Source organism: Paralichthys olivaceus, chromosome 5, assembly GCF_024713975.1.
Source record: "Paralichthys olivaceus isolate ysfri-2021 chromosome 5, ASM2471397v2, whole genome shotgun sequence".
Classification (NCBI taxonomy): Eukaryota; Metazoa; Chordata; class Actinopteri; order Pleuronectiformes; family Paralichthyidae; genus Paralichthys; species Paralichthys olivaceus.
In genome coordinates, this window is record NC_091097.1 from 16,259,782 (window position 1) to 16,287,414 (window position 27,633).

A 27,633-nucleotide genomic window follows, 5' to 3' on the forward strand; every position below is an offset into this window, starting at 1 on the left:
GGGACGGCCTGTGATACATTTCCTTCAGACACATTAGTTTTAAAATCTCACCTGCACAGTTAGTGTCTCATTAGTGAACAACCTAAGGGTTCACGTTTTACACTGAAACTCCCTCTGCAGCTTTAAAGCACGTCAGGTTAAATGAGCTCTGCCACATTTTTTTGATGTGCTCTAAACTATTTACAAATTCCAAGTTGACTGTAATACGCTGCTTGACGAACAGAAGTTGAAGCAGATGTTTCTGTCCATGTTTAGTCTCTCTCACATGAGGAATGAAAAGCATTCCACTGCCCCAGCTATCTGGAACAGTCATTGAAGGCTCTCAACCAGTCTCACCCATCCCCCCAGTGTCTCACTTCCTTTAGCAGGAAAAAAGAAAAGGAAGGAGGGGGGGGGGGGGTTTAACAGACAGATGCCCTTATTAAGCACATCCTGCTCATGTGGTACATCCAGAGGAAAACCCATGACGTGAGTGGGAGCCCTTGTTTCCTGGAGCCATTTAAAGCAACAGCAGCACAGCATTGCGTCAGGGCCTGCCGCTTCCCTGAGCCCATATTTGGGCAATGGAATCCATTCCTCCAGTCTGTGTGGAGGTTAGAAAAAGCCCAGTGATTTCACTAGTCCCTGGAACTCTTAGTTACAATGCTGTGACATCATAAAAACTATAATGTCATTCTGTCGAGCATCAACTGGAGGTTTGCTGCTCCTGCAGATTTTAGAGAGCGTTTGTTGTTTGTTGTGCAACTTCTTGTTTCTGGTGTTGTGGCATTTTGACTAATTACAACCTACAGAGGAAAACAGGCCGACGTCTGCATTTAAAAAACATGATTCAACAGTAGAAACTTGTCTTTGTGGCAGGTGTGAATCAAAATGGTGTCTCATCTTTTACAGCATCATGCAACTAATCTACTGCTATTTTGAAATGCATGGTCACACTGGTCATGGGTTCAAAGCATCACCTTATTTGCAGGTAATTCATTTTTTGGTTGATTGTTGAGCTACTGAAAATCCTCTCACTGGCAAATAGTGCCCCCTGTGTTCATTTCATTGCATTGAAGCAAAATTGTGGAGCCTGTTCAGGGGTGTTACATTATGTGTACTTTAGAGAGGACAGAACACAGAACTCACCTACAGGCCTGACTGATGCATTATTCACCAGATTTTCTACTGGGCCTGCATTATTTCAATCATTTAATTAATCCAGACTAATATCTAAAGACTCTCCTGTAGGTAATATCACTGCTGTCAGTGGGGTCCACACCATTTCACCAATGGCATCAGCAATGCTTTGTGATCTCTCATACCCATGTAAAAACTTGCACTGAAACGTTATCACCGTTTTGAACTGCTAAAATTCCTGTGCCCCAAATCTGAAGAATTATATAACTACCAAACTAGAGTGTAGTGCATTTTTTGAACCAGGGGAGAGGGACCTGTGTCCTCTGGTTGAACAGCCTGCAACACAATTTGATCCACCACATTCGGACAATGTTACAAAGGTGAGTCTTGAGGTGAGCGAGTTAACTGGTACCAAGCGTCAACCTGGGTCAGGGAAGAACCCATTACACAAAATACACATGAGCCAAATAGTGAGTAGATCAGCTGATTCTTTAATAAATTAATATTTTTTTACATCCAAAGGTATTAATAAAACATTTGGGGTAGTAGCCACGGACACTAATCCCTAATGTCGGCCATAATCAATGTGTCACAATTAACCAGACTAATAGTTACACGATAATGATGAAGATTATTATAATATAAAGATTATTAGATGTTGATGGGCTCCTCCTTCAGTGTGGCTGCAGGTGTCTCTTAGCCCCGCCCCTCTGTGTGACTTCACTGCAGTGGTCTCGCTCTGTGATTATGTCATAGCTTGGCTTTACGACGGTCTCTGATGCCGTACAGAACGGCGTGAGCTTTGTCGAAGGCATCACCGACAGCCGACTGAACTCTGCTCCTCCACCTCTGCAGCTGAGGACGATCATTCAGGACGTCCCTGCCACCCCCCATGGGCTGCAGAGACACAGGTTAACTCAGGTTAGCAACAGAAACGACTCAGTCAGCTGATCAGTGTCTCTATCAATCTGACCTGCATGAGCTCACAAACCGCGAGCAGGTCAGCCACAGAGATGTCGTCACCACAGAGGAAAGGCTGCCTGTGAAGGTACATGGACTCCAGTTTATCCAGCGTGTCATCAAGCTGAGACAGAGCATGATTCAAATGCACCTCATCCACCGGAGTGCCCGACTGAGCTGGGAGGAGAAACTGAGGCGGGTGGAGACAAAGACAGTGTTTATCAGCGACTGGACACAAACCTTTATTTCTCATAAGGGTTAGTTAATGGCATCATAGGAATCATTGTCAATTTTTTAAAATTAAATATGTTTATAAATATCGGCATCAGAAATGTGCTGGTACCTCCAGAATGAAAACTTTAGCAGCATGTGGTCGTGTGTAGCTGTGATGCCAGGCTGTGTATTCGTCCACTCTGGCTCGTCTTTCTGGGTGTCGTGGATACCAGTGATCTGGGACGTCATACTTGTTGGCCAGGTACTTCAGGATGGCATCACTGCAACACACACAAACAGAAAAAAACATGCAAACACAAGTAAACTACAAAAATAGAGATAACATAGTGACAGCAATGAGTTTGATCTGGAAACAAATATGTAAGTGTGAATATGTGTGTTTACCTCTCTGTGAGCACAAAGCCATTATCAACCATGACTGGAACCTTCTGCATGGGATTCAATTTAATGAACTCCTCAGTCCTTTGCTCCCCTGTAAAGTTGAAAAAGCAGCTCAAACCAAACTCCATTCAGAAATCAAGTGGTTTAATAATCCCTACACGGTGTTAACCACACATACAAAACACCACACACAGCCTAAAGAGCGACATTTCCACAGGACGTTGTATAACAGTGTATTCATGTGCTGAACTTTGTTTTAAATCCTCAGATGTGTTTTACACTCTCTTATCATTGCCTTCTTTAAAAAAAAATTCCAGCCATGTATCGTTTGATGGGCAATGACAATGACTTTCCTCTCTGTTGATAGGCGGCTTACAGCCTTCTTCTGTCCTCTCTGATTGAAATTTAGAAGTGAATTAAATGTTTCTGATTTTCATAACACTGTGCAAGGGGTAGAAGGCTTTCTCATTGGAAACTACAAGTTAACATATAAACAAAAGTGAGCAGATCAGCTGATATATTTATTTTTTAACATTAATTCACGTGCCGAACTTTACAGATGCCCCTTCAAAACACGTCTGAAATCCTCAGATGTGTTTCACCTGTTATGTTGTTGCACATTTGAAACGCAAGCGTCGAATCGTCACTTATTTTGAAGGAGTTTGGTTACAGTGCGACACGAGTGGGGCAAAGTTCTCTGGGGCAAAGGTCACGACGAGGGAAAGTCTCCTGAGCAAAAAAGCAATGGCTGGTAAACTGACCTCAGCACAGACCGGTCAGTTGGTCAGTTCCCTCAGTGACAGCTGGTTGTGTTTAACCCACCTTTCCTCAGTGCCACGGTCTGGACTCTGTGTGGGATTCGAACGCAGTTGAGGAAGATGTGCAGCGCCCGGCAGGGCTGCGACAACAGGTCCAGATACACCTTCACCGACCCGCCCGCCGCCATGGAGCCCGAGAGAGTTTCACCTTTTACCGACTGGAAATGTTCAATGTTCAATTTTCAAGAGACGCTTCACTTTCATTCTCCACAAACTGCAGCTCTTCTTCTGCTGTGTCTGCACGAAGTTAGCGGCTCCCGTGCGCCCTCTGCAGGCCGATCCACACACTGCAGCTGCTCCAGAGAACATGTGATATAAAGAAAATACTCAGAGAACTCTGCGAAATATCAGTAAAAGAGGAAAAATAATCGATGAATTGCCATATATGACAAGTATTATATAATTTATTTAGTATAGATATATAATCTAATTAAAACTACACAAAGCTTTTACATTTTGAAGGTTTCAATAAACAAATATAGTTAAGAAAAATACAGAAAACAGAATATCCTGATACTTATTTCTCATGTCCGGATTCAAAGGGTCAAATTTTCTCTAGTGTCCCACCTGTCGTAAAATAATAATGACAATAACAATAACACTTACTTCTATTATTGTTATTATTATTATTATTAGTAGTAGTAGTACTACTACTAGTAGTAGTAGCTGTAGTAGTAGTAGTAGTAGTAGTAGTAGTAGTATCATTATGTTATTTAGACTTAATTCATAGAATCGTTATTCTTTATAAACTTTAACAATCAGTATGCAAAAAATGTCTCACAGTTGAACAATTACAATGACACGGCTTCAAAAAAATGCAAATACTATTATTAAAATTAATAGAAATAAAACAGTAATAAAATAACTACTATCAGTGAACCACTGGGTTCCACTCAACAGTCACATGGGAGTAAATGCACCGTGGTCTTATAACGCCACCTAGTGGCGCAGCAGCGTTAACAGTGCGAGCTTCGTTATTTACAGTAAATTCTATGGTCGGTGTGTGTTTGCTGCAATGAAAAAATATGACATGTGTTCCAATCGCAAGACAAAAGATAGTAACATTCAAATCTTCTGAAACTTGTCATACAGACAGTGGGGGTCACCATGAACAAGAGTGAGGTGAAATGTCTGCGTCACGCCTCAAAGTTTTTTCAAAATCAGTATTAAATATGAGAAAATGATGAATGCCACCGATGATCTAACATCTAAATTAAGTTCCAGGCGTGGGTTCTGTGAAAATCTTTTTGCCCCTCCAAAAGTCCCTGGTGGTCATGTGGTAATTCCTCACTAAAGTACCTGAACCTTGAGGAGGGGCCTGCAGTGCTGGACACACCTGATCAGTTGTGCACTCTTGTGTCATGGTTATCTGTCGTAGTTTGAAGTTTCCTGTTCTTATTTTGAAGTTCTCTCTCATGTGTCTCTGTGCACTTTACTTCCTGCCTTTGTCTTTCCCTCCAGTGTGGATTGTTGTCTTGATTTGTTTCATCTGTTTGTCCTGAGTTCAGTTCGTCTGTTTAGTCTCTTTCAGCTTCAAGTTCCTTATCCTGCCTTGTTTTTCCTGAACAGTTTGAGTTCGCCTGTTTGTTTCCTGCCAGGTCTGCCTCTTATTTTACATTTTCACCTGCTTTACACAACCGTGACATATAGGGCATGGCTACACACACACACATACACACACACATACATACATGCACATACATGCATGCAGGTGAATGTTGCAGGCCCTCATCCAGCCAATACTTTTTGAAAACTGTAGCTGCTTATACAGTTGTTAAAGTATATCAACATTATGGAGCCACAGAAGAAACCCTTTGACAGATGGGCCGACATGGAAGTCCAGTCCCTCCTGAGTAGTTTAGCTTAGGAGAATATTAAAGGGGAACTGCAAACTGTGTAACCATAAAGTTTCTCTAAAGTTTCAGCCACTTCTTTGTTAGAAACCATGGAGGAGACAACCGACCAGGTGGTGTAAGGTAAGTTAAATGATTTAGTCTATATAATGATATTGTGTTTATTTAGTGACCACAAGACAAAAGATTAATTCCTTCTTCAATGTGTATTTCAGATGAAGCTGCGCTGGCACACACAGACTGTGGAGATGACTGTTTTTGTGAGTATTTGTTAGTGTTGTGAGTATTTGTTAGTGTTGTGAGTATTTGTTAGTGTTGTGAGTATCGTGAGTATTTGGTAGGGTTGTGAGTATTTGTTAGTGTTGTGAGTATCGTGAGTATTTGTTAGTGTTGTGAGTATTTGGTAGGGTTGTGAGTATTTGCAGTGTCGTCTGTTTGCCACAGGTGTGTCAGATTGAGGGAGATTCTCCATTTGCATGTGTTTTCTTAAATTGTGTTGGAGAGATATTTTCATTGATTGGGCGATTCATTCATTTATTGTTTTTTTAGTCAAGATCCATGAAGTATTCCGGGGGAAAATATAGAAAACGTCCTATCTTGCAAGTTAAAGAAAGTTGGGGGGGGGGGGGGGGGGGGGGGGGGGGTTGTGCATCAAGACACTCAAGTCCTCAAGGTCCCTGAACTGCACCCAGGGAACAGCACAAATGGCTCCCTCCATTATTGAGTGCAGCAGAATGGTACCTCACTCTCTTGTGCCAGCACCTGTCAGAGTAAGAATGCCTGGATGGCTGTATTTGATTTAAGATAAAACCCTCAGTAAAACAGGTTTTCTTGCACGTACTGTCATGCACCTCCTAAATTCCAGATGAGAGACCGAATGTGTTCTTGCAGATCGCAGAAGGGCTCATTGCTCCATTTGAGATGCAGATGTTTCACCTGCTGTGTGGGCCCCTCTCGGCCCTAATGATTATGAGCAGTGTCCTGGCTTCTGAGGGTGGATGGGATTTTGCTCAGTCAATGTTGGGATGTTATTATAGGTATATTGTTGCCATGTCATCGGAAAGTGAAGGCGATTCATGAACGGATAAGACCAGAAACCTTCCAGTGCTCAGAGTGAGTATGAGACCTGATGTATTCACTATATGCACCAAAAAGTTTTGCTAACAATAGTTAGGCACTTTTGACATATAGGTCAGTGGATAGTCAAGTGTATTCACTGTTTTAGAAAGATGTTGCTGTTTTGTATTGATTGTATTGTGTAAGGTACATGTTGAATTCTAATAATTTACGAGAGGGAAATGTGTTTTGTTACCTTGTGGTTTTGAATTTCTCATCAAACACATGCCATCTCTTTTAAAATGTCTTGTTTTTTCTATGAGGCAATTTCTTGATAAATTTTCCTTTTCAAGCCAATGTAGTCAGTCTGTTATTGACATCATCTTTTATGTATACAATTTGCCACAGTTCCTGAAGCACAGAACTTAACGTTCATTTCCCCCCCCACTTTCTGTTGTCAGCTTTGACCCTACATCGTTTATTAGATCCTTGGCTACAATCCATGAAATTGAGAAGATAAACACGGCTGGTTTCCTCCCAGGAGTCCGTCTTGGATATTTGATGTGCGACACATGCTCATATGCAAGCAAAGCACTGCAGAATGTCATGCACATGCTTGCAGTCAACGGCTCTCTAAATGTAGCATGTAACTACACTGACTTCAGACCCGGAGTCAAGATTATTTTAGGGGCACTATACTCTGAGGAGTCCATTGCTGTGGCCCGACTGCTAAATGTCTACATGGTCCCTCTAGTAAGTCACACATGCTATTCTACAAATTCATTTTACTGCAAATATATCATTCCATCTTTGTTCTCATTAAGAAATACTTCACATTTTCCAGAACTTTTCCTGTCAGCCTCGTTGTAAAATGTCCAAGTTAACCCATGTATGAGTTTACTGCAGGAAAATGTTATGTGTGTTTGTGTGTATGTTAATATTTTTGGGGGTCTAATCTAGTCTTATTATATTTTACCAGCTAAGCAGCACATCATCTTCACAAGAGCTGAGTGACAAGCCCCGCTACCCAAGTTTTGTTCGTATCGTTCCCAGTGATATTCATCAGACCAAAGCAGTGACCAAAATTATGCATCACTATCAGTGGAACTGGGACGGGGTTGTTTATGGAGACGATGATGACGGCAAGGCAACTTTTGATAGCTTCATCAGAGATGCTGGTGCAAATAATGTGTGCTTGGCCTACCAGGAGGTGGTGCCACATTACCTCGATCATGTGAACAATGAGCAATGAACAACAAGGACCTGGATAGCCAGTGATGCGTGGTCCAGGAGTGGGTCCCTGGCCCAGATGGATGGTATTAATAGGGTTGGAGACATCTTAGGCTTCACCTTTGTTGCAGGCAAGACTGAATCATTTGATAATTATCTGAAGAATCTTTCATTAACCCCAGGAGGATACAACCACTTCACCGAAGAGTACAAGAACCTGAGATTCAACTGTTCTCCTGAATGTTTTCTCACAGCTCTGGACACGAATGAAACATTCCTCCATAGAGTTGCAGTGTGGGCCACAGCAAATGCTCTCAAAAAGCTACTGAAGTGCAACAGCTCCTCATGCTCAGGAGATATAAACTTTGCACCATGGGAGGTGAGAATTATTATCATCTTCACGTGAGAGCAGACTCAACTTTAAAAATGTCACTTCCTTGTATTTTAGGAATGACATTGTTGTGTATATTTTCTTTGAATTCTTATGAACAATAGTAGGATATCACCTGTTTCAGTGATTATTCAGCTCTGGGAAATTTATTTGAAATTCTGCTCTCCAGCTTCTCAGGGAACTGAAGGAGGTTGAGTTCACGTACGACAACATGAATTTTCACTTCAACATAAATGATGATTCTACCAATGGATATGACCTCCTCAGATGGGAAATGTTTGGGCAACACAGAAGATTTTTAAAAAGTGGGACATACCAGGTCCTTAATGAACAAGTAGAATTTGATGGTGAAGATTTCACTTGGTATTCGACTGGCAATATCACGGTATGACAACACCTCACTCACCTTACAATTCATGGGCTTGATTTATACAATAGTGGAACTCACTTTCTGTGTGTCCTTAGGCAAGGCAGTATCTAAGCCGGCCATATAAACAATTGCAGATAAGATTTCCACACATTAGCATGTTTCGTTTCTAATGTTTTTAACATGTTTGTCAAATTGTTCTTGTTTTGCTCTTGCAGGCTCCTCAGCCTAGATGCTCTGAGCCCTGCCCAGGTGGTTCGGAAAAGAAGATTTTAAATGTATCCTGCTGTTACAACTGCACCCAATGTGTGGAGGGGATGTATGTATTCATCAGACCAAAGCAGTGGCCAAAATTATGCATCACTATCAGTGGAACTGGGTCGGGGTTGTTTATGGATACGGCGATTACGGCAAGGCAGCTTTTTCAGCTTCATCAGAGATGCTGGTGCAAATAATGTGTGCTTGGCCTACCAGGAGGTGGTGCCACATTACCTCGATCATGTGAACAATGAGCAACGCATCAAGCAGGTTGCTCAGCAGATCCGTTCCTCAAATGCCCAGGTGGTTGTGCTAATCCTCAAGGCAGAGCTGGTGGAGTTGCTCTTTAAGGAAATGATCAGGACCAGAACAACAAGGACCTGGATAGCCAGTGATGCGTGGTCCAGGAGTGGGTCCCTGGCCCAGATGGATGGTATTAATAGGGTTGGAGACATCTTAGGCTTCACCTTTGTTGCAGGCAAGAGTGAATCATTTGATAATTATCTGAAGAATCTTTCAGCAACCCCAGGAGGATACAACCACTTCACTGAAGAGTACAAGAGCCTGAGATTCAACTGTTCTCCTGAATGTTTTCTCACAGCTCTGGAAAAGAGTGAAACATTCCTCCATAGAGTTGCAGTGTGGGCCACAGCAAATGCTCTCAAAAAGCTACTGAAGTGCAACAGCTCCTCATGCTCAGGAGATATAAACTTTGCACCATGGGAGGTGAGAATTATTATCATCTTCACGTGAGAGCAGACTCAACTTTAAAATGTCACTTCCTTGTATTTTAGGAATGACATTGTTGTGTATATTTTCTTTGAATTCTTATGAACAATAGTAGGATATCACCTGTTTCAGTGATTATTCAGCTCTGGGAAATTTATTTGAAATTCTGCTCTCCAGCTTCTCAGGGAACTGAAGGAGGTTGAGTTCACGTACGACAACATGAATTTTCACTTCAACATAAATGATGATTCTACCAATGGATATGACCTCCTCAGATGGGAAATGTTTGGGCAACACAGAAGATTTTTAAAAAGTGGGACATACCAGGTCCTTAATGAACAAGTAGAATTTGATGGTGAAGATTTCACTTGGTATTCGACTGGCAATATCACGGTATGACAACACCTCACTCACCTTACAATTCATGGGCTTGATTTATACAATAGTGGGACTCACTTTCTGTGTGTCCTTAGGCAAGGCAGTATCTAAGCCAGCCATATAAACACTTGCAGATAAGATTTCCACACATTAGCATGTTTCGTTTAATTTAATAGTTCTTCTAATGTTTTTAACATGTTTGTCAAATTGTTCTTGTTTTGCTCTTGCAGGCTCCTCGGTCTAGATGCTCTGAGCCCTGCCCAGGTGGTTCGGAAAAGAAGATTTTAAATGTATCCTGCTGTTACAACTGCACCCAATGTGTGGAGGGGATGTACTCGGATGATCCAGGTATCCCAGATTTGCATATCATTTTTATCTTCTTTTAATTGTAGTTTCAAAATATTAAAATGTTGAAACCAGCTTGAGATACTGATGCCCAAATTAATGTAAATTAAACCGTGTATGTATATTTTCCTTAACAGAGCTTAATAACTGCAAAATGAGTCCCAGTGGAACTTGGTCTCTCAAGGGTTGGGACCACTGCCAGCCAAGATCGGAGTCCTACCTGCGATGGAGCAATCCTTATCCCATCGCTGTCACCACAGCGGCAGCCCTAGGCATTTTGCTTTTGCTTTTTACCTTGATTATCTTTTTGGTGTACAGATATTCCCCAGCTATAAAAAAAGCTGAGTTGAGATTGTCCTGTGTGATGAAGGCTGGTGTGGCAGCGAGCTTTGTAAGCATGCTATGCTTCATGGGCAAGCCTAGTGTACACCTCTGCCGGGCCCGCCAAGTCGTATATGCCATGAGCTTCACCTTGTGTGTGTCCTGCATCGTAGTCAAGGCCTATCGGACCTTCCTGGCCTTCTTCCCCCTTGACCATATAACAAGCAGGCCACTACACAAACTTTACAAGCCACCTGTGATTATCAGTGTGTTAACTGGTGTCCAGGGGATCATCTGTCTTCTCTGGATGATCTTTGATTCTCCCGACATTGATGACACACTTCCATCCCTGCAAAGCATAGAGAAGATAATCCAGTGCACTGAAGGTGAGACGTACATAGGTTTTGGTATTCTGTTGAGCTACATAGGTCTACTAGTATTTGTTTGCTTCCTCTTGGCCTTCAAAGGCAGGAGGGTTCCTCAGGAGAACAGTGAAACAGGCTACATCATTTTCAGCATGCTAATGCACTTGTTTGTATGGGTGTGTTTTATCCCAGTCTATATTACCAGAAATGAAGAGGGCACTATTGTGTAGGCGTCAGCCATTCTAGTATCAAGCTATGGAATCTTCTTCTGCCATTTTTTCCCCAAGTGCTATGAAGCATTTAGGGGGTCAAACAGGGACCCCCGACCAATCAGGCTTAGAAATAACACAAGGATAAGGAGTACATCGTTTTAAAAATTGTATATTGTATATATAAAAGCTTTGTTAAATAATTTGTACCTGAGATCCATGTAAATTTTAATGTGCTCTGTACTAATTTGTATAGTTATAAAAGTATTATTAAACATTGCAGTTAAAACAAAATAGCTTTTCCTACTTTTGAATTGTTTTCATCATTTGTGCACACTTTCATTATAATTCACACTAAACACCTTTAAAGGTAATGGGTAATTTACTCATTAATAATTCACTATAATTCTGGGGATTCTCATCACATTCTTAATGGACATTAATGGCACTTTCCTGTGTGTTTGAACATTTCTTTGGGTCGCTGACCTTCTCATCAAACAAAATCCCCCAGCAGCTCATTATTTTTAGGGTCTGCCTGTTTCTGAAAACTCAATCAGCGAGGATTTCAAATTTTGAGTCCATGAATTAGATGTGCCAGTTCTTCATGCTATTGGTCTAACATTCCTTAAATTGGTGGAGAAGTTACTAATCACAATTGATTGATTTAATGTTAATTTCTTGATAACAAGTACTCACTTTCTGTAAATACACAAAAATAAATCTGTTTATATAGTTTAAGATCATATAAAATATTAAGATATACTTTGCTCTCTTTCAGGATGTAAGTATGATTTCAAGTATGCAAAGCACTGCATCTGTGCTGTACACTAATACAGATAAATATGAAAGCAAAACCATATGCAAATGAAGGTCAAAACAACTGTGGGGATAAGTTCATGAACCATGAAGATCAATGAACATGTGGCAGCCTCCAGGTGTGCAATCACTGATGTGTGCAAGATTCAAAAATGAGCAGAATCTGCAGGTTTATGGACATTACTCACAATAAATTGTTTAATTGTTTAATTAAAAAATTGGAAATTCAAAAGTTGTTTTCATAGCTGGATTTTGTCAGTAAAGAAATAGGTGGATATGTTTCCAACTATCTACATTGTCCATGAGCATAATCACTTAATATTTTCATAATATCCAGGTGCAGGCTGAAGAGTGAATCAAAAAACAAAACACCCAACAAAACGATTAACGGTTTAAAAAGAAAAAAGAAAAGAAATCCGGCAGAAATTGTTACAAATCTTTTATTAAGATATTCATTATTTAATTCATTTTGACATTTTATCTATGATTTGTATTTATTTTACAGTCAGTTAATGTGCAATTACCTTTGATAATGTTGGGTCACAGTTACAGGGCTTTCACAAAGTTATTGGCACTTGGAACACAGAATAGGATGAGCAGTACAGGAGGTCAACTGGAGCTACAGGGTTACAGAGGGCAAGGCGCAGGGGCAGAGACATGGGCAGACCAGTTACTGCACAGGTTGTGATGAAGCGCTGTTTCTAGGTAAATATATACCTCATGCTGTGAGTGCACAACAAACAATCTGACCTCTATGTGTGCGTCTATATATAATATACAATATTTATCTATACATGTATATAATCATATTTATATATGTACTGTTTAGTGACAAAAAGTTCCCCATGCCGTGCCACACCTTATCCATTCAAGTGTGTAGGTCTACATGTTTTGTGAAGTGTAAACACAAATGCAGAAAGGTACAGAAATTACATTTTGCTTCGAACGCACACAAAGTAAAACACAACCACACTGGCACACCTACTGCAGATAAAGAGCTGTGCGAGTGGGTTGTGAGTGATGGACTCTTACTGAGTCAAAAGAAATAGAATTGGCCCTGAAGGCTTACAGTAGGTAGAACCCCTGACATGTACCGTAACCATAGTTTTTACTACTTATTTACCAACTGATCTCCACAGAGTGTCTAAAGCAGTGTTGGGAAGCTTTGCTTGTGAGGCACAACAGCAGGATATTCTGACTCTATCAAAGGTCTTTGTATTTGGACTGGGCCACTGTTTCGTGAGTGCAGACTAATATGGCTTCCTTATATTTAATAAGTTCACTGGTGAGATTTCAGCTTTAGTCAGAACAGAGTTGACGGTTACAGTCAGAAGCTCATTTAAGCCCTTATTGCTTCTTGCTCTAAATTGCTTCAAAAACCTTATTTATTATTTTCATCTTTTTTCTATCGGAGACACTCATTCTATGGGTGTCAATGGTCTTTATATTTCACTGATTCACCCTTCTGGGACACACAATCACACACAATCCTGTAATTATGGCAATTTAAACAATAATTTGGCTTTTTTTTCTACCTCATCATTATCATCATTTAGCAGAAACATAAACAAATTGGATAGATGTTGAAATATCATGAGATATTCAGAAGTTACATTTGTCATAGAATTATATGGAATTGTCCCAAATCTCCCTACACTGAATACTTGTCCCTCCCATTACAAATGATTGATTTTTAAAAAGTGTGTTGAGGTTTTCAGCTTTATGAAAATCTTCAGACCTAACGTTAACAGTACTGTCAAAATTAAAAATGTGTTGAACTGTAGAATTTGGGTCCTGATACAAAAAAAAACACCTGAAACTAAGCAAATCAAACGTACATCTATTACAAATCAGATTTAACTACATGAAACCACTGCTTTGCCTCTCTCAGACACACATGAATAAACTTGTGGAAGTGAACCATGACACCAGCTGCACGAGGGACAGGAAGCGCAACAGTCTTCAACGATACTGAGGAGGTAAGTGGGGGAGGGGTGCTCATTTGGCATCTACAGTCAAATGCAAATGTGAGGTTTTATTGTCATTATACTTTATTATACTTATAAGGTACTGCATTTTTGTTCTTTTCATATATATCTCCCCGTCAAAGCACCGAAGCAAACTCATTCTTATAACTTTAAACAATAATGAAAACAGGTTGACATGCTTTAAGTTATTTATTCTAATAAGATGGACTCAACTGCCTTGAGTAAGAAGCATAAATTCCTTCCCAGTTTTTACACTGTACCAGTCTTCAGAAAAATAGAACCTTTTTTTAAAAATGCCTTTCCAGAGGGAGAAAGTAATCAGTCATCTGTGTGAGCATTTCAGGATGAGAGCACATTCCTAACTCAGACGTATATCCACCTGCAACAGGAATAACGTTACCCCCGTACTGATCTTCATTCTACTCGTCAACATGCATTCAACACTTACGTTCACATAAAAAATAGCTCGGCTTTTTGTCGCTTCGCAATCAGACACATGAAGCAACAGAGAGGAGGAACACTTGGGATTCAACTCAACAGTCGTCTTGATTATTTACAGTAGGACTTTGTGCCACAAAAAAAAAAAAAAAAAAAAAACACAGGTAGACATGGAAAAAATGACAAATTCCACCTAAAAGGATTCAATTGCTACACAACATTTCTCCAAAAGGTGCATGAACCACTGGTTCTTGTCATTAAGGTGCGGAACCCCCCCCCCCCCCCCCCCCCTTTCCTCTCATGGAAGGTGCAAAATCATCTCAAACTCTAAAACAAAACTGTCAGCCATTTTGAATTTCCATATTAAAGAGGTGGTGCATATACGTTAATAAACCACATGCCAGAATTGGCAGAGAGCAATTTCTCACACACACACACACACACGAACAGTACCATCGCACCTATTTTCTTCAAGCAATATCTCTATTGACGTCACCAAACCCACCAGCATTCTTCTTATTGATTTCAATTTAAAGGCACATTCCAATATTCCACAATTATTTCCTGTGACTTTTGCATTTCCACAAAATGTCAGCAGGTTTTTTTTCTTTTCAATACCGTTCTTACATAGAAGAAACTAGCTGAGTTGTCAGATCAATATAACCTTTATATTTTCTACAAGTAAACGCTGCAGGTTCATAACCTAACAAGAAATGGTTATCACAGACAAACAGTCGAGCCAGCTGAATCAGTCTTATTCCTTTTAAGCTTGTGAAGAGAAGATGAAATGCTTCAAATTTAGCAGTTCAACTGCTCATTCCATCACTCCACACAGTAAAATAAAGATAAAAATAAATGACTATGGGACCTATGATAAGACTTTATTATGCTCCTTTTTTCTGCAAAAATAGCACTTCTCCTTGTTCGACAAGACCTCTTTTCAATAAAACATGAAGATCGAGATTTTAAAACAATCCCTCTCACTCTCTTTGCTCACACCATCCTAGGCGTGGGCACTCGTATAAATATAGTTTGTCTTCTAAAAATATGACCGTCTTTGATTACCTGTTGCCCTTCAGTTTTCTTTACAGTCATCTCAGTAAAGCTTTTCCCTTCTCTCTGGATCACTTTTCAGTTTATAGACAAACAAAAATTTGACTTTATCTGCTGAGAATTAGAAAACAGAAAGATGAGATTTATTTCTATAAGATACCGCACAGTGAAACACTCAGGTGAGATTCTCTGGTCTCAAGAGAGGTGAGGTGGGGGTGAAGGATACTTGCAGGGTGATGAGTGGAAGATGGAGGAGGAGGAAGAACGTGTAGTGTTCATTTATTTTAACAACATTTCTATTTCAGATTTTCTTTTCTTTCCCGAGGCTGGAATACAAGGTGTCAGGCTTGAATAGAGAAAAATGCCACTGACACTTACATTCAATATACTCGCCACCTCTTCTCCTAATCTGTCTATCAGCCAAACCCCCTTTCTCCTCCCCCCGGGCTGCACTGGTAACTTCCCCCATCACCCGCACGTCAGGGAATGTATTTCATATGCAACAGTGGATGCGCTTACACACCTTAAAAAGACAAGGGGAGGCAGAGGGCGGTTAGGTTGAAACTAACTCTCTCCCATTCAACTAGCTCCATTGTACAGTCATAAAGCAAAGATTTTAAGTTTTCATGTCCTGGTTACATCAGGGTATCAACAACCCCAGCAGTGTAGCATAGACAGTCAAATGTGAGATATCAGTGTGGGCCAAAGAGTGAGGAGGCAAGCAGAACTGGGGAGTACTGGTATGTGTCAACAAATTTCAACCTTCCCCAGACACAGTGTTCAAAACAAAGGTCCTCCGTCCCCCCCCACACCTGGTAGTGATTCACCTGACTCCATGCCAGCACCGCCGGTGGCCTCCAGGGAGGAGGGGTCAAATGCTTGATCCACTCCCAGGGTGTCGTCCTCCGTCTTGACATTGTCGGGGAGGAAAGCGGAGTAGGCGTCACTCTCTGCCATCAGCAGCTTAAGCTTCGGGATCCAGCTCTTACGGACCACACGCCGGGCGTTGGTGCACATGTCGGCTGCAATGGCATTCATCTCACTCTCTTTGAAGCTGGTGGCAAAGTTCTGGCAATAAACTGACATGGAGGAAGAAAAACACACACAGGTTTGCACCATTTGTCGTGACATAGAGGAACCTCATACACAAAAACAGGGCTTGGGATTATAGGAAAAGCAAGAGAAGCTGTGTGTGTGCCATACCATTTTTTACCAACTACTTCTGTGAAAATGTTCCAAAATTAAAAATGAATTCTTATTCTCAGACTCTCAACCATCACTTGAAGTAGATGCTTTACAAAATATGGATTGATATTCTGCATGTCTCTGCAGTGTTTCCCATTAATTATCTAGACTGTGGCGGGTTCCACCTTGTCCTGCCACAGTTTCATAATGAACCATAATAATAATTTACTCTCAATGACATGAGAGATTGTTGAGTCTGTGTTTTGCTCCGTTGCTGCAATGTAAAGCTGTGTGTTGTGCTATTTGTCATGCGCTTGTGCTATCATCCATAATGTTGTTACCATTCACGCAAACAGTTCGATCTCATAGTTTCAGCTGCAGTTGTGTGGCTGCCTGTCAGTGGCATGTAATGCCAGAACTTGTCTTCCACTCTTTAGTCCGTGTATCTAAATCACATGCACGCACAAGTGCCGATTAGCATAATACTAACTTTGGATATATGTCTATAAAGAGTAGCGTTTTGTATCAAATCTTATACGTGATGCAGTATTTTTAATGCCTGAATTCTTAATGTCCGTGTACGTAGAAGTTCAATCACACAGCTGTTTATTTCATATAATAGTTTGCTGTAATGGCTCACTATAAACTGGCTCATTATCTTTTATAAACACTTCCCAAATTCATTATCAAGCTGTGTCTCATATGAAAGTTTTTGATGTTTATTGGTCTGATTAAAACTCTATCACATAAGGTGTGTTTTACAATCTCAACCTGGGTGAAGTGATCCAACAAATGGGTTGTATGGTTCCCGTTTTTAAGGTGCATTAAGGAACAAAAGTAGTCTTAAGTATCTTCTTTTTTTTGTGTATTCCTCTGTACAAAAGTAAACTAATCCGACTGCTGGTTGAATATCTAATGAACAGCAGCCAAAAAGCAGGTTTCCCAAAATCTTAAACCTTTGCTTTAATATGAGTAAATGTAAGAGTCTCCCTAAGGTAGCTGTTATAGCAATTTTGAATCAAACATCTGAGAGACAGATCTCCAGCTGCCTTACTCATCACCGGTGCTATGTAGGAAAATTTGTTCATCTGTACAAATCAAGCCCAAATTCACTGAGCACTGCAGGAATTACACATTTGAAATGTTCCCTTTTTTAAATTATATTATAGATGGACATGAATACAAATTTGCCAAGTTAAGTATACAACTAACTATACAATACAGTGTTTTCTTTAGGGTCGGACTGCTGTTCACTCACTTTCAGGGTGAATGTTGCTATCTAGTGGTCACTGAGAGACATTACCTTCACAACAACACCCAGTCCTATAGAGACAGCTGCAGTAAGTACTGAATAATCTAACATCTGCATCTTTATCAAGAACTAGCCCAAATAAACAGGTCAATCTTTAAACCCCAATCTTTTAATTGTGCTTTACAATATGTTATACACAATGTTTGTATGTATAGTATGAATACAAACATGCACATTCCCCCTCTATTTGTGTACAACATCACAAGCCATTGTTAATATTGTTTGCATGCTTTTGGGCAAACACCCACATATAGACCAACATGTGCACTCACATTTGACAGCGTGCAGCACTCTGTTGTCCAGGGGCTTGCGGCTCGGGTCGTTGGTGGACGAGCGGATGCCTGTTCCACAGCTATTGGCCAGAGTATTCCTGATACATCAAAATAAAATGGATGCACAGAACAGAGGAAAACAAAAATAGTTCTTTTATTCTCTTTACGCCAAAGTAGAAAATAGTTCATTTCTATATCAAAACCAAGTTTTGCTGAACTTTACATGAAACACTTGCAGAAATAGACCCAGACAAAGAAGCAACAAACCTGTCAAAGAAGGCGGCCAGCAGCCTCCTCAGCAGCACTTTGTGTCTGGTCCCGGCACTCACATGACAGTTCATTAGCTGGGCTCGCGATATATACACTGAAGTACCTGTAAAGAATGCATGCGAACCAAAATCAACAAACAAACCTCAAAGTATTATTGACATGTTTAAGTTCAGGGTTTGTGGCTTCACTTTAGTTCAGCAGAATGACAGCTCTGAGTCATATCACACATTGCAGCTGTAGCTATGGAGTGACGAGGCAGTAGGTCTGAGATTTCATTTTGCATCTTTGCAATTTTAAAGTGCTTGTTTATTTTGCTTTACATTTTTCTATCTTTCTATTCTAAAACTGTGTCAAAAGTAAGAAATAGACAAACTGTGCTTTTTTTATGGCTCTATCTCTCAGTCACATGCACAGTTTATACAGAGGTATGCAACCACGGTAACAGACACTCCCACAGTGTCCTTGACATATACACAATGAGTCACATGTGCAATACTGCTGCGTAATCTGCATGCCAATGCCAAGCCCAGTCATTTGAGGACAGCTTCCTCGAAATCTGTATACATATCACAGCCGTTGGCCTTGTCCTTTTAAGACCCATATATCAAGTAACACTGGTATATAGCTGCGTGATTACTTTATCGTTCAGTTGCATCATTCCATAATACAGATTCCATAATACAGTATAGCTTCCAAAAATCTTTAAAGGCCGAGAATCCATCCTCTGCCTCTAAGCCAGCTAAATGTCTAACTCTAACTCAAAACACTTTGCAGGTGTTTCAGACAGTGAGGAGGTTTAAACCTTAAACTCGTCCTCACAATGTTGAGCTATACAACTAAATATTGTATACACACACGCAAACATACCTGAGACTAACTCTAGCTTCTCAGCGGGGTCTCCTTCCTCGTACAGTTTGGGGTGACAGCGGTTGCCTATCTGAGCGATGAGTTCTGCAGGGAGACAAGTAAGATCTCTACCTCGCATCCGACCCCGTGTCTCTGTGTGGTCTGGTAGAGCGTCAACACGCTCACCAGCAGCTCGAGAGAAGCAATACCGCAAAGTTAGAATAAAATAAAAAACACATCACATATAAAAATAGAAACTATTTTTCGCTTATTAACCTTTAGGACAGAGTCTGTTCAAATAAGACATGCATTAGATATGAAATCCATAAAAATTTGATACCAAATCTAAGCAAAGTCGAAGAAAAAAGATCTTTCATATTCAGGCAAGTAATGTAAGGTACGTATCCATGCAGCTGCATTTACAGGAAATTTCTCATATTGATTACCTGCAGCTCCCATGTTGAGCATGCTGTACATGGTATACATATTGCAGATTTGCCTGTACTGCTCTTCAGCACATTCATCTGTTCCCTCCTCCTCCTCTTCATCATCGTGGTAGCTGATGGGTGAGTCACTGGTGTAGGTACTCAAGGTTCCTGGGCTGGCGCCCTCTGACATGCCGAGTCCTGCTGCAGAGCTTCCGTTGGTGCTGGTACTGCCGCTAACCCCGCCACTGGTCACCATGCCTGCCAGACTGGTTGCAGTGGCTCCCATTCCCATGGCCAGTCCGAGGGCTCCAGGGCTTTGGATGGCGCTGCCCCGCACCGCCTCCTGGGAATAACGGGCAGCCTTCCTGGCCCCACCCCCTCCTCCTGAACCTACCCCACCTCCATCCCGGCTACTGCCACCCTCCCACAGCCGCTTGGCTACAGGGGTGCAGACCACTGAATAGGGAGTGGCTGCTTCCGGCTGGCTAGCAGGTTGCTCTGTCTTCACTCGTGATACCAGAGGGAGCGGCGTCAGGCAGGAGGCAGGCCGGGCTGCACTGTTACTGGTTTGTGTTACAGGACTCTGGGGCTCAGAAGGTGGGGCCTCCTCTGCATGAAGGCCCTGGGAGTCACAGCTGGGGGAGGAGACCTAGAAATACATACAGAGTACACAATACATTGGTGAACCAGTCGATAGGTGCTGGTTCTTATGGTCCTGCCATAAGAGCTGTTGCTTCAATTAAAAACAATGGTGATTGTGGTAGAACAGTTTCAGTTTGGTTTAACCTGGTTTGAGATCACTGCATGTGGTGAACACTTGAACGTACATCAGCATGATGTCAATGATAGAAACCATCTTTCACTTGAACTTGGATTTTTTTTCTCCCTCATCCATTATCATGGAGGAGGCGAGATTAATGACCTATACTGCAGCCAGCCACCGGGTGGCAGGTCAAGATGATTTGGTTTCGCTTCTAGGATGTTGTCATACTCTCTATGATTGCACTCAAAGCATTAAAACTAAAAATCCTTTTGAATTTCAAAGTTACTGTTTGTACTGAAAATCACATTAGCTTTACCTTGAGAAAGAATTCAGTGCCTTTTTCCATGATCTGTTGGATCTGCAGGAATCCGGCAGTATACATGAGGAGAAACTGGTCCCCCACCGTCATGCTGAGACGGCCTGTGTAGCAGAAAGACAAAATCTGCTGGAAGCTCTGGGGCTGCACAGCCGGCGGAAGCTCCACTACATTGGGGCTGGTGTCATTGCTGCTGCCACCTCCACCATTGCTGCTGAAAAGGTCCCGGAAATAAGAACTGCTGGCAGCCAGAACAGCCCGATGAGCCTGAGGCAAAAGACAAAGCGTAAAGTCTCCTGTTAGTATTTCTGTGAGTAGTGGTGATTTAAAATAGTAAATGTAAGAGGTATGTACTTCTCTCTCCTAATGGTTTAAAATGAAAAAGAATTTCTGAAAAAATGTTTTGCTCAACATGTCACAGAAAAGTACAAGGCTCTCTCAGAGATCCAAACAAAGGTGAAGAGTGTGCTGTTATGAGGACATGACCTCAGGAGATTCTTAAAAAGAAATATACCAATTTTAAGCACTGAATATCATTTGTCACCTAACTGAGTTTTGGTATCAAAACAAAAACTGAAGAGAGAGAACTTTGTTCATGTGATGACTTTTATATTTTATTATTTAACAGAATAACAATATATTGAATAGTGTTTAATAGTTGCGTTTAAATTAGTTTTTAATATATTAACAAACAACTCTGTAAAGACTTTCAAAACCATTGATGCTCTGTGCCATTATTTAATTTATTTAATTTATAGTTATTGCTGTTAAATATGAATCATACAATACTGATTTAAATTATTTCAGTTCTCTTGAAAAGAAAGTCATGTTTGAAGTAACACTGTTTAGTTTGGGACCTAAAAATGAGATTGCAGGACAGAGACATTAAGAAAACCTACCTTAAGTTTTCCACAGCTTTTAAAAGGTTACATTTTACAGAAAAATGTGTCCAACACACATTAATTGGTAATGTCATGCCAAACTAGCTAACAAATTCCAAGTTGATTGTTTGTTAGTTAGATAGTTTACAACAAGAAACTTTTGATGAGTTTGACAAAATATATTTACCCTATTACCTTCATGGAACATGTCTGAAATTGCTTGAATGTTGTCAAACAAAATAAAGACAAACTCATCAAAATCAGTTTGTACAGATGAAAACCTGCACACTGTGAAAAAATGTATCATCAACTCAAAGTACAAAGTTACAAAAACAGAAGTTACAATTTCTGACTCCCCCAGCTTTCACAATGTCCAAACAGCAACTACATATTGGCCTTCAGTCCTCCATGCAACACAACCATGGAGTCTCATGAGTACATGTTTACACCCAAGCTTTAATTTTCACTTTTAATACACGTATAATAAAAAGATACGTTGATGTCACATTCGGTACCTTAAAAGCGTGGCCCTTGACCACCACAGACACATCGCAGTAGAGGCCCTGCAGTCGCTGCTCGTTCAGACACTCTAAAACATTGTTGCCAAAGTTTGGAATCGCCATCTGGAGGGTCTGGGCCATGGTGCGCCTGCGCACACCACCAAAGGGTCTAGTTGGAGAAGACAGAGGGACAGCAAGAAAAGAGATTGGGAGCACGGGGAAGGAAGACAGAAAAGACACTGTTATAGTAAGTGAATAAGTTATACCACACTGGGTGTTACCTCCGCAAAGGAGTTTATTTTTTCATCTGCATTTGCTTGTTAGTTTAAAGGATTATGCAAACACTACTGGACGCTGTGGATGGATTACCATGAAACTTGGTAGAAGGATGCGATATGGGTCAGAGAACAATCCATTACATTTTAGAGTAGATCTAGATCAGGGGGCAGATGCAGGATTTTTTTCCACTTTCTTTAACATTGTGACATAGGGTGTTTTTCCACATTTACATGGATTTCTCAGAAAACAATTCATGGATATTGCTGATAAAATGCAGGCATGTTTTAGGGAGTGATATTTATGACTGTGTGCAATTTGGTGTAGATCCCCCCAGAAATAAAATACATGTGGTTTCAAGGGGGACTGTTGGGCCTTCAGAGGTATGCACTGAGGAAAAACATGGATTGGACTTCACTTGGAAGCACCAGGCTGTAACTGGAGAGTAACAAAGAATAACTCATACAATGACTCATCTATTACCCTCTATACACTGGTGACACCAAGATCAAGAGCAGTGTCATGGTCGCAGCCAAGTGGGGTAACCTGGGCAGACGCATTCGCAACAATCACAGAAACCTGTTTCATCCTGTACTGTTTCTTTGGTGTGAGGAGTGTGTCAGCAGGAAATGAGAGCAAGAGGTGTAACGTAACAAGGCTCTGTTAAAAGACAAAAAGCTAAAGGAGAACAGAGCTAAAACAAAAAAAGAGGGTGAGGAATGTCAGACTCTTACATTAACAGACACAATAAAATGGCTGACAGTGTTTCACTAGTACAAAATCTTTCTAATTATAAACCAAACCTAATGTAAGTCTATTTTTCATTACTGCAAGACCAAAACATTAATAATGAAATGACCCTTTTCTAGAGAAAAGTAGTCCTGAAAAAGAATTATGTCCCTTGGCATATAGGCAATTGACATAGGCCACAAATATGTCTTCACACAGCCTAACTGGGAACTTCTGGCAGACTCATGGGACAAAGATATTTAAAACAAAGTTTTGTTGAAGCTTCCATGGATAATCTACACTGCATTAATCCTATACACCACTTCAGCCTTGCAGCATTTGTTATTGCCAAAAGCAGTAAAAGCCTTTTTTAAAATTTTCTATCTTCTATGAGCTATAAATCCTGTGTCCTCATATAACTGGGTCATGTTCTGTTATTCTATGTGCAAGTGTGTGCTGCCTAAACAAACACCACATAGCATGTTTCCATTCACCTCTCTAAACAGTCAAAGGCAAACAAACCCCCTTGCCATGCATCCTCTCAAAAGATTCCTATATTAAGACGGTCAATATTAAATTAAAGTGAGCCAATGTTCCCTCTGCTGTGGATGTGAACACTATGTGCAGGCTGTGGTTCTGCTTGGTACTAGAAGATAGCTTCTTAATCTGTAAAAGGACTTATAGAAACACATGTAAGATGCAAACACAAGATAATTTCTTTTTTGTTTTATACATGTTCTCGCAGGTGAAGACAGATGCAGGATATAGGCCTGTGCTGCACTAAAGTGTGCATGCACAGCCAAAGCTGCTTTTGACACTGATGCTTTACCACTTAAAAGTGTTGCATGACTGCACGCTGCACAAATGCATATACAAGATACATACCAAAGAGAATTTCTGACACTATGAGAACAAAACGATCGAAGCCCACCCTGCAAGAGGCATACAACCAACTTTGGTGTGACTGACTGACAAGGGCTGGAGTGAGCCGCCCCATCATATCCAAAGCCTTTCATTTGGGACCTCGCCAAGCTCCAGGGTAAAGAGAAATGCTCTCTTTGTCTCTGTCTCACTCAAGCTCCCTCTCCCTCATACTAAAACACAGATGCGCACACACAAACTCAAACAAACCCACAAAAGGCACACTGAGTCACACAGACATTAGACAATACTGCTTGTTTACAGTTTGGCGAGCCGCAGTAAGCACACATGCGTGCACAGAAAGACACACAAACACAGGGCTGAGAGCTGGGTGTGTTTGCACAGTTTGCCCTGACAGCGATAGAGAATGTGACTGTGTGTGTGTGCATGCATGTGTGTCTTTAAGGAGGGGCAGCGGGGCCTGCAGAGATGAGAGGGATCATCTCAGGTCCTTATTCCATTAAATATATAGAGTTGAGCAATGTGAACCAGTGAAATTCACCCTGTGGTTTAGATCACACACCAACCAGCCTGGAGAGGAAAGTAGGTCAAACATACTCACAACATACTTAAGACCTTAGACTTTTGATAGGAAGCCTTTAGAATGTTTTTGCCTGCATCCAAGTGGCTCATGTTATGTTGTGAGATAGCCATTGACACATTTCTGACCTTTTAATGTGAGAATACTTTCCAGTTTATCCAGTTCAATAGAAAACAGCATGGGCTTTGCTATGTGGGTAATAATAGTGGAGTCACTGATGGAGCTGGCCCACAATGCATTCTCTCTGTGGGCATATCCTGGTTCTCGTGTGCCGGTGCCTGCATGGCTATGAAGACACTCACAGGCCTGGTGTGTGATTATTCTTCTAATCTGAAAGAGGGACAGTCTCAGAGTCAAAGCAGCGGCACACTTACAAACTTCTTAACTCCACATTGCCGAGGCTTGTCCCGCACACTACAGCCCGCCCCTGGATAAGCATTAAACTGGATAGGATGCGGTGTTTTAACGCACCGGGGGCTAGCCGCGTCGTGTGCCAGGCTACCCGCCGGGAGAGTCCCGCTGGTCCGCTGGCACCGAAGCCGGGAGGCACCAGGAGGAAGGGAGGGGGGCGACACAGGATGGCAGCCGGTGTCTCACTGTTTAACGTGAAATGACATTCGTGTACATTAATGTAAACTCGCTCCAGCGGTCCGGGCACTTATTGTTCGCCCCCTGCCTCTCTCCCTTGCGGCTGTTAAAATGTTTTGAATGCCCCCCCCCCCCCCTCCTCTCCCATCCGCAGCAGGCCCGCTGAGGTGGCTAACGGCTAAGCTAGCGCCACTGTTCAATATTTCGGGTTCGCCCCGGCGCACCATCCACCTCACGCACACTCGAAGCCCGACGTCGAGCGATTTCCGTGGTTTCAAAAAAAAAAAAAAAAAAAGTCCCGACACTCGCGGAGATAAACAGAGACACTTACTGCCGGAGCGGGCGAGGGAGGTGCGCTGCGACGCCGGCCGTGGAGCCCCCAGAAATGTTGCCGATCTAAACGTTTCGGTGATGGGGGAAATCGCTGCCCCTGTCACTCTCCATTCCACCGACATCAACAGGTCATCCCAGGACACGCAGCGGCAGCCGAGGGCGAGCCAGACGGAACCAGTGCGGCACGGAGCGGGGGGGTGGTGGTGGTGGGGGAGGCGGGAGCACAACAAGGCACGATTCTTTTACAACCGGCGCTCACACAGGGGGGCTGTCGTGCCAACAACAAAAAAAAAACGGATGCCATCGGATTTTCACATATTTGTGACAACAGCCCCGTGGAGTTAACCGCTTGACTCCAAGCTACCACACGCCGCTGTAGCAGGGCTGCTTTCGCCGTTTAGGGGGAGTTGGAATCGGCTAAAGTTCAAACCGGGCCCTTCTTCCTCTCTCGTCCCGAACTTTTTATTGTCCCGTCTCCGCTGGACCGTTCATCATCAACCTCGATCCAGCGGAGCTAACACCGGCACAGACCCCCCCCCCCCCCCCCCTCTCTCTCTCTCTGCCTCCCCCCTTCCCTCCCCCTGCCGGTGGATCCTCACACGACCCCGGGCAGAACGCCCCCCCCCACCACCACACACACACACACACACGCACACACGCGGCGGCAGACGAAACACTCACCCCCTCGCTGGGAAGTAGCTGATGCGGGGGCGCTGGGTTTTCACAGGGGGAGACGCGGCGCTCTCTCTCGCCGCTGCTCCTGGCTCCGGGCAGCCATTCAGTGCGAGCGAGCCGCCGATGATAGCAGAGCCATCGAGGGCGGTACAGTATCCCCGGGGACTGCGGAACACAGAGCCACCGATCGCGCAGAGCAGCAGCAGGAGGAGAGGGGGAAGACAAGCATGACGCGCTCGTCATTCAATCGCATGATCGTCTCGGGCGCAGCCTCAATTTGTGGAGACCTATCCCGCGGCGTGGACTGTTTGCGCATTGGCACAGCAACAGTAGCCAGCAGTCTGCAAGGAGGGGACCGTCTCTCACTCTCCCCCCTCTCTGCCCCCTGTCTCCCGCTCTCTCTCTCTCCGCATATGAGTGATAGAATCGGGGAAAGTAGGCCGAGTGTCTGCGTGCACTTGTTTAACTTGGGTGAACTCGGAGCATGCATATAAAACGGGAATAAAGCCGCGCCCTTGCTTAGTGCAAACATCTTCATGTGCAAAATGCAAGGTGCTATGACACCATCATACCCACCAGAACCCAGAGTTGAACTGTATATCAACTCCTACTTATATCTGTATTGTCTAGAATGCTCCATAAAGCATGTTAAGGCCTGACTATATAGGTCACCTCTGCTCCACCACTGTATTCAGCAATAGACTATCAGGCAAGTCAAGTTTATTCATACAGCACATTTCAACAACAAAGAAATTCAGTGTGCTCTATATAAAACATATAAAACATGACAAATAGTAAAAGCAAAAAGAAGCATTTGAAGTTCAAGTTTTCATTTGCCATATGCATTCAACACAGGGTCAACAGTACAATGAAAGGTGTTGTACAAGAAGAAACCATCAGCTCAGCATTACAGTTAAATTAAAATCAAGGAAAAAAGAGTTTACTGTAAAAAAAAGTAAAATCAAATCAAATAAACTCTAATGTCCCCATGAGGAAATTAGTCTTGGGTCAAAGTGCTACAGCTGCAGAACAGAACATTGTACAACAAACAACAACAACAACAAAAGTATACAAGGACAAATACATACAAGTCAAGCTAAGACTATTCAAAGCTGTGTAATGACTTTAACTGTATGGAGTGTGTATGAATAGTTATTGCATTTTAAAAGAAGCTAAGAAGAGTTACACACAGAACAGAAAAATACATAAATAAAATCAGATATAAAACATAAGAAGTGTAAAAGTAAGTAATATTTGATTTAATTTAAGAGTATAGGACTAGATGGTGAATATCCCTTGTACGTTTGAAGGTCTTCTGCAAAATTTAAGTTACCAACTACCAGTAAATGTTAGCAGATGTTAGGGACATAACATCAGTTGACTTGAATTTAAACAAGTATGGTGTGTGTGTCATGAGTCAAAAAGTCATAAAACAACTAAGACAGTTTACAGAATCCTCAGTGATTTGGTTTTAATTGTGTTATGTTA

At 41.9% G+C, this 27,633-nt stretch overlaps 3 protein-coding genes across 5 annotated transcripts; 1 reads left to right on the forward strand and 2 right to left on the reverse strand.

Moving 5' to 3' along the window:
* Positions 1–1,589: 1,589 nt before the first annotated feature.
* On the reverse strand, positions 1,590–3,783 carry gstt2 (glutathione S-transferase theta 2). Its single transcript, XM_020102823.2, has 5 exons — positions 3,517–3,783; positions 2,698–2,785; positions 2,423–2,573; positions 2,093–2,269; positions 1,590–2,016 (listed from the first exon to the last, which is right to left on the reverse strand). The coding sequence occupies exons 1-5, from the start codon at positions 3,638–3,640 to the stop codon at positions 1,870–1,872; spliced, it is 687 nt and encodes a 228-aa protein (XP_019958382.1). The 5' UTR covers positions 3,641–3,783; the 3' UTR covers positions 1,590–1,869.
* A 1,560-nt stretch (positions 3,784–5,343) lies between these two features.
* On the forward strand, positions 5,344–11,296 carry olfcb1 (olfactory receptor C family, b1). The gene is given in 9 exon segments (XM_069525259.1): positions 5,344–5,365; positions 5,581–5,625; positions 6,403–6,478; positions 6,883–7,174; positions 7,401–7,631; positions 8,887–9,393; positions 9,574–9,789; positions 10,005–10,122; positions 10,257–11,296. Coding segments are annotated over 9 exon segments (2,430 nt in total). The 3' UTR covers positions 11,180–11,296.
* Positions 11,297–12,254: 958 nt separating this feature from the next.
* nacc1a (nucleus accumbens associated 1, BEN and BTB (POZ) domain containing a) lies at positions 12,255–26,598 on the reverse strand. 3 transcript variants are annotated; one of them, XM_020102919.2, is made up of 8 exons: positions 26,152–26,598; positions 22,098–22,251; positions 20,702–20,968; positions 19,641–20,271; positions 19,216–19,386; positions 18,346–18,451; positions 18,079–18,176; positions 12,255–16,388 (listed from the first exon to the last, which is right to left on the reverse strand). In XM_020102919.2, exons 2-8 carry the CDS (start codon positions 22,221–22,223, stop codon positions 16,090–16,092), a joined length of 1,698 nt encoding a protein of 565 aa, XP_019958478.1. In that variant the 5' UTR covers positions 22,224–22,251; positions 26,152–26,598; the 3' UTR covers positions 12,255–16,089. The 3 variants fall into 3 exon arrangements, with proteins under 3 accessions (XP_019958478.1, XP_019958477.1, XP_019958474.1); XM_020102918.2 differs by lacking the exon at positions 26,152–26,598 and adding an exon at positions 25,469–26,071 and having other exon boundaries at positions 15,616–16,388; XM_020102915.2 differs by lacking the exon at positions 26,152–26,598 and adding an exon at positions 24,924–25,147 and having other exon boundaries at positions 15,616–16,388.
* Positions 26,599–27,633: the final 1,035 nt, after the last annotated feature.

Coding starts and splice junctions, on each gene's coding strand:
- nacc1a (XM_020102915.2), bottom strand. CDS start 24,988: ATGCTTATCCAGGGGCGGGCTGTAGTGTGCGGGACAAGCCTCGGCAAT. Junction 20,272..20,701: donor GCACTGAATTCTTTCTCAAG/GTAAAGCTAATG, acceptor ATGTATTTCTAG/GTCTCCTCCCCCAGCTGTGA. Junction 18,452..19,215: donor GAAGCTAGAGTTAGTCTCAG/GTATGTTTGCGT, acceptor CATTCTTTACAG/GTACTTCAGTGTATATATCG.
- gstt2 (XM_020102823.2), bottom strand. CDS start 3,640: ATGGCGGCGGGCGGGTCGGTGAAGGTGTATCTGGACCTGTTGTCGCAG. Junction 2,574..2,697: donor GGCTTTGTGCTCACAGAGAG/GTAAACACACAT, acceptor TGTGTGTTGCAG/TGATGCCATCCTGAAGTACC. Junction 2,017..2,092: donor CGGTTTGTGAGCTCATGCAG/GTCAGATTGATA, acceptor GTGTCTCTGCAG/CCCATGGGGGGTGGCAGGGA.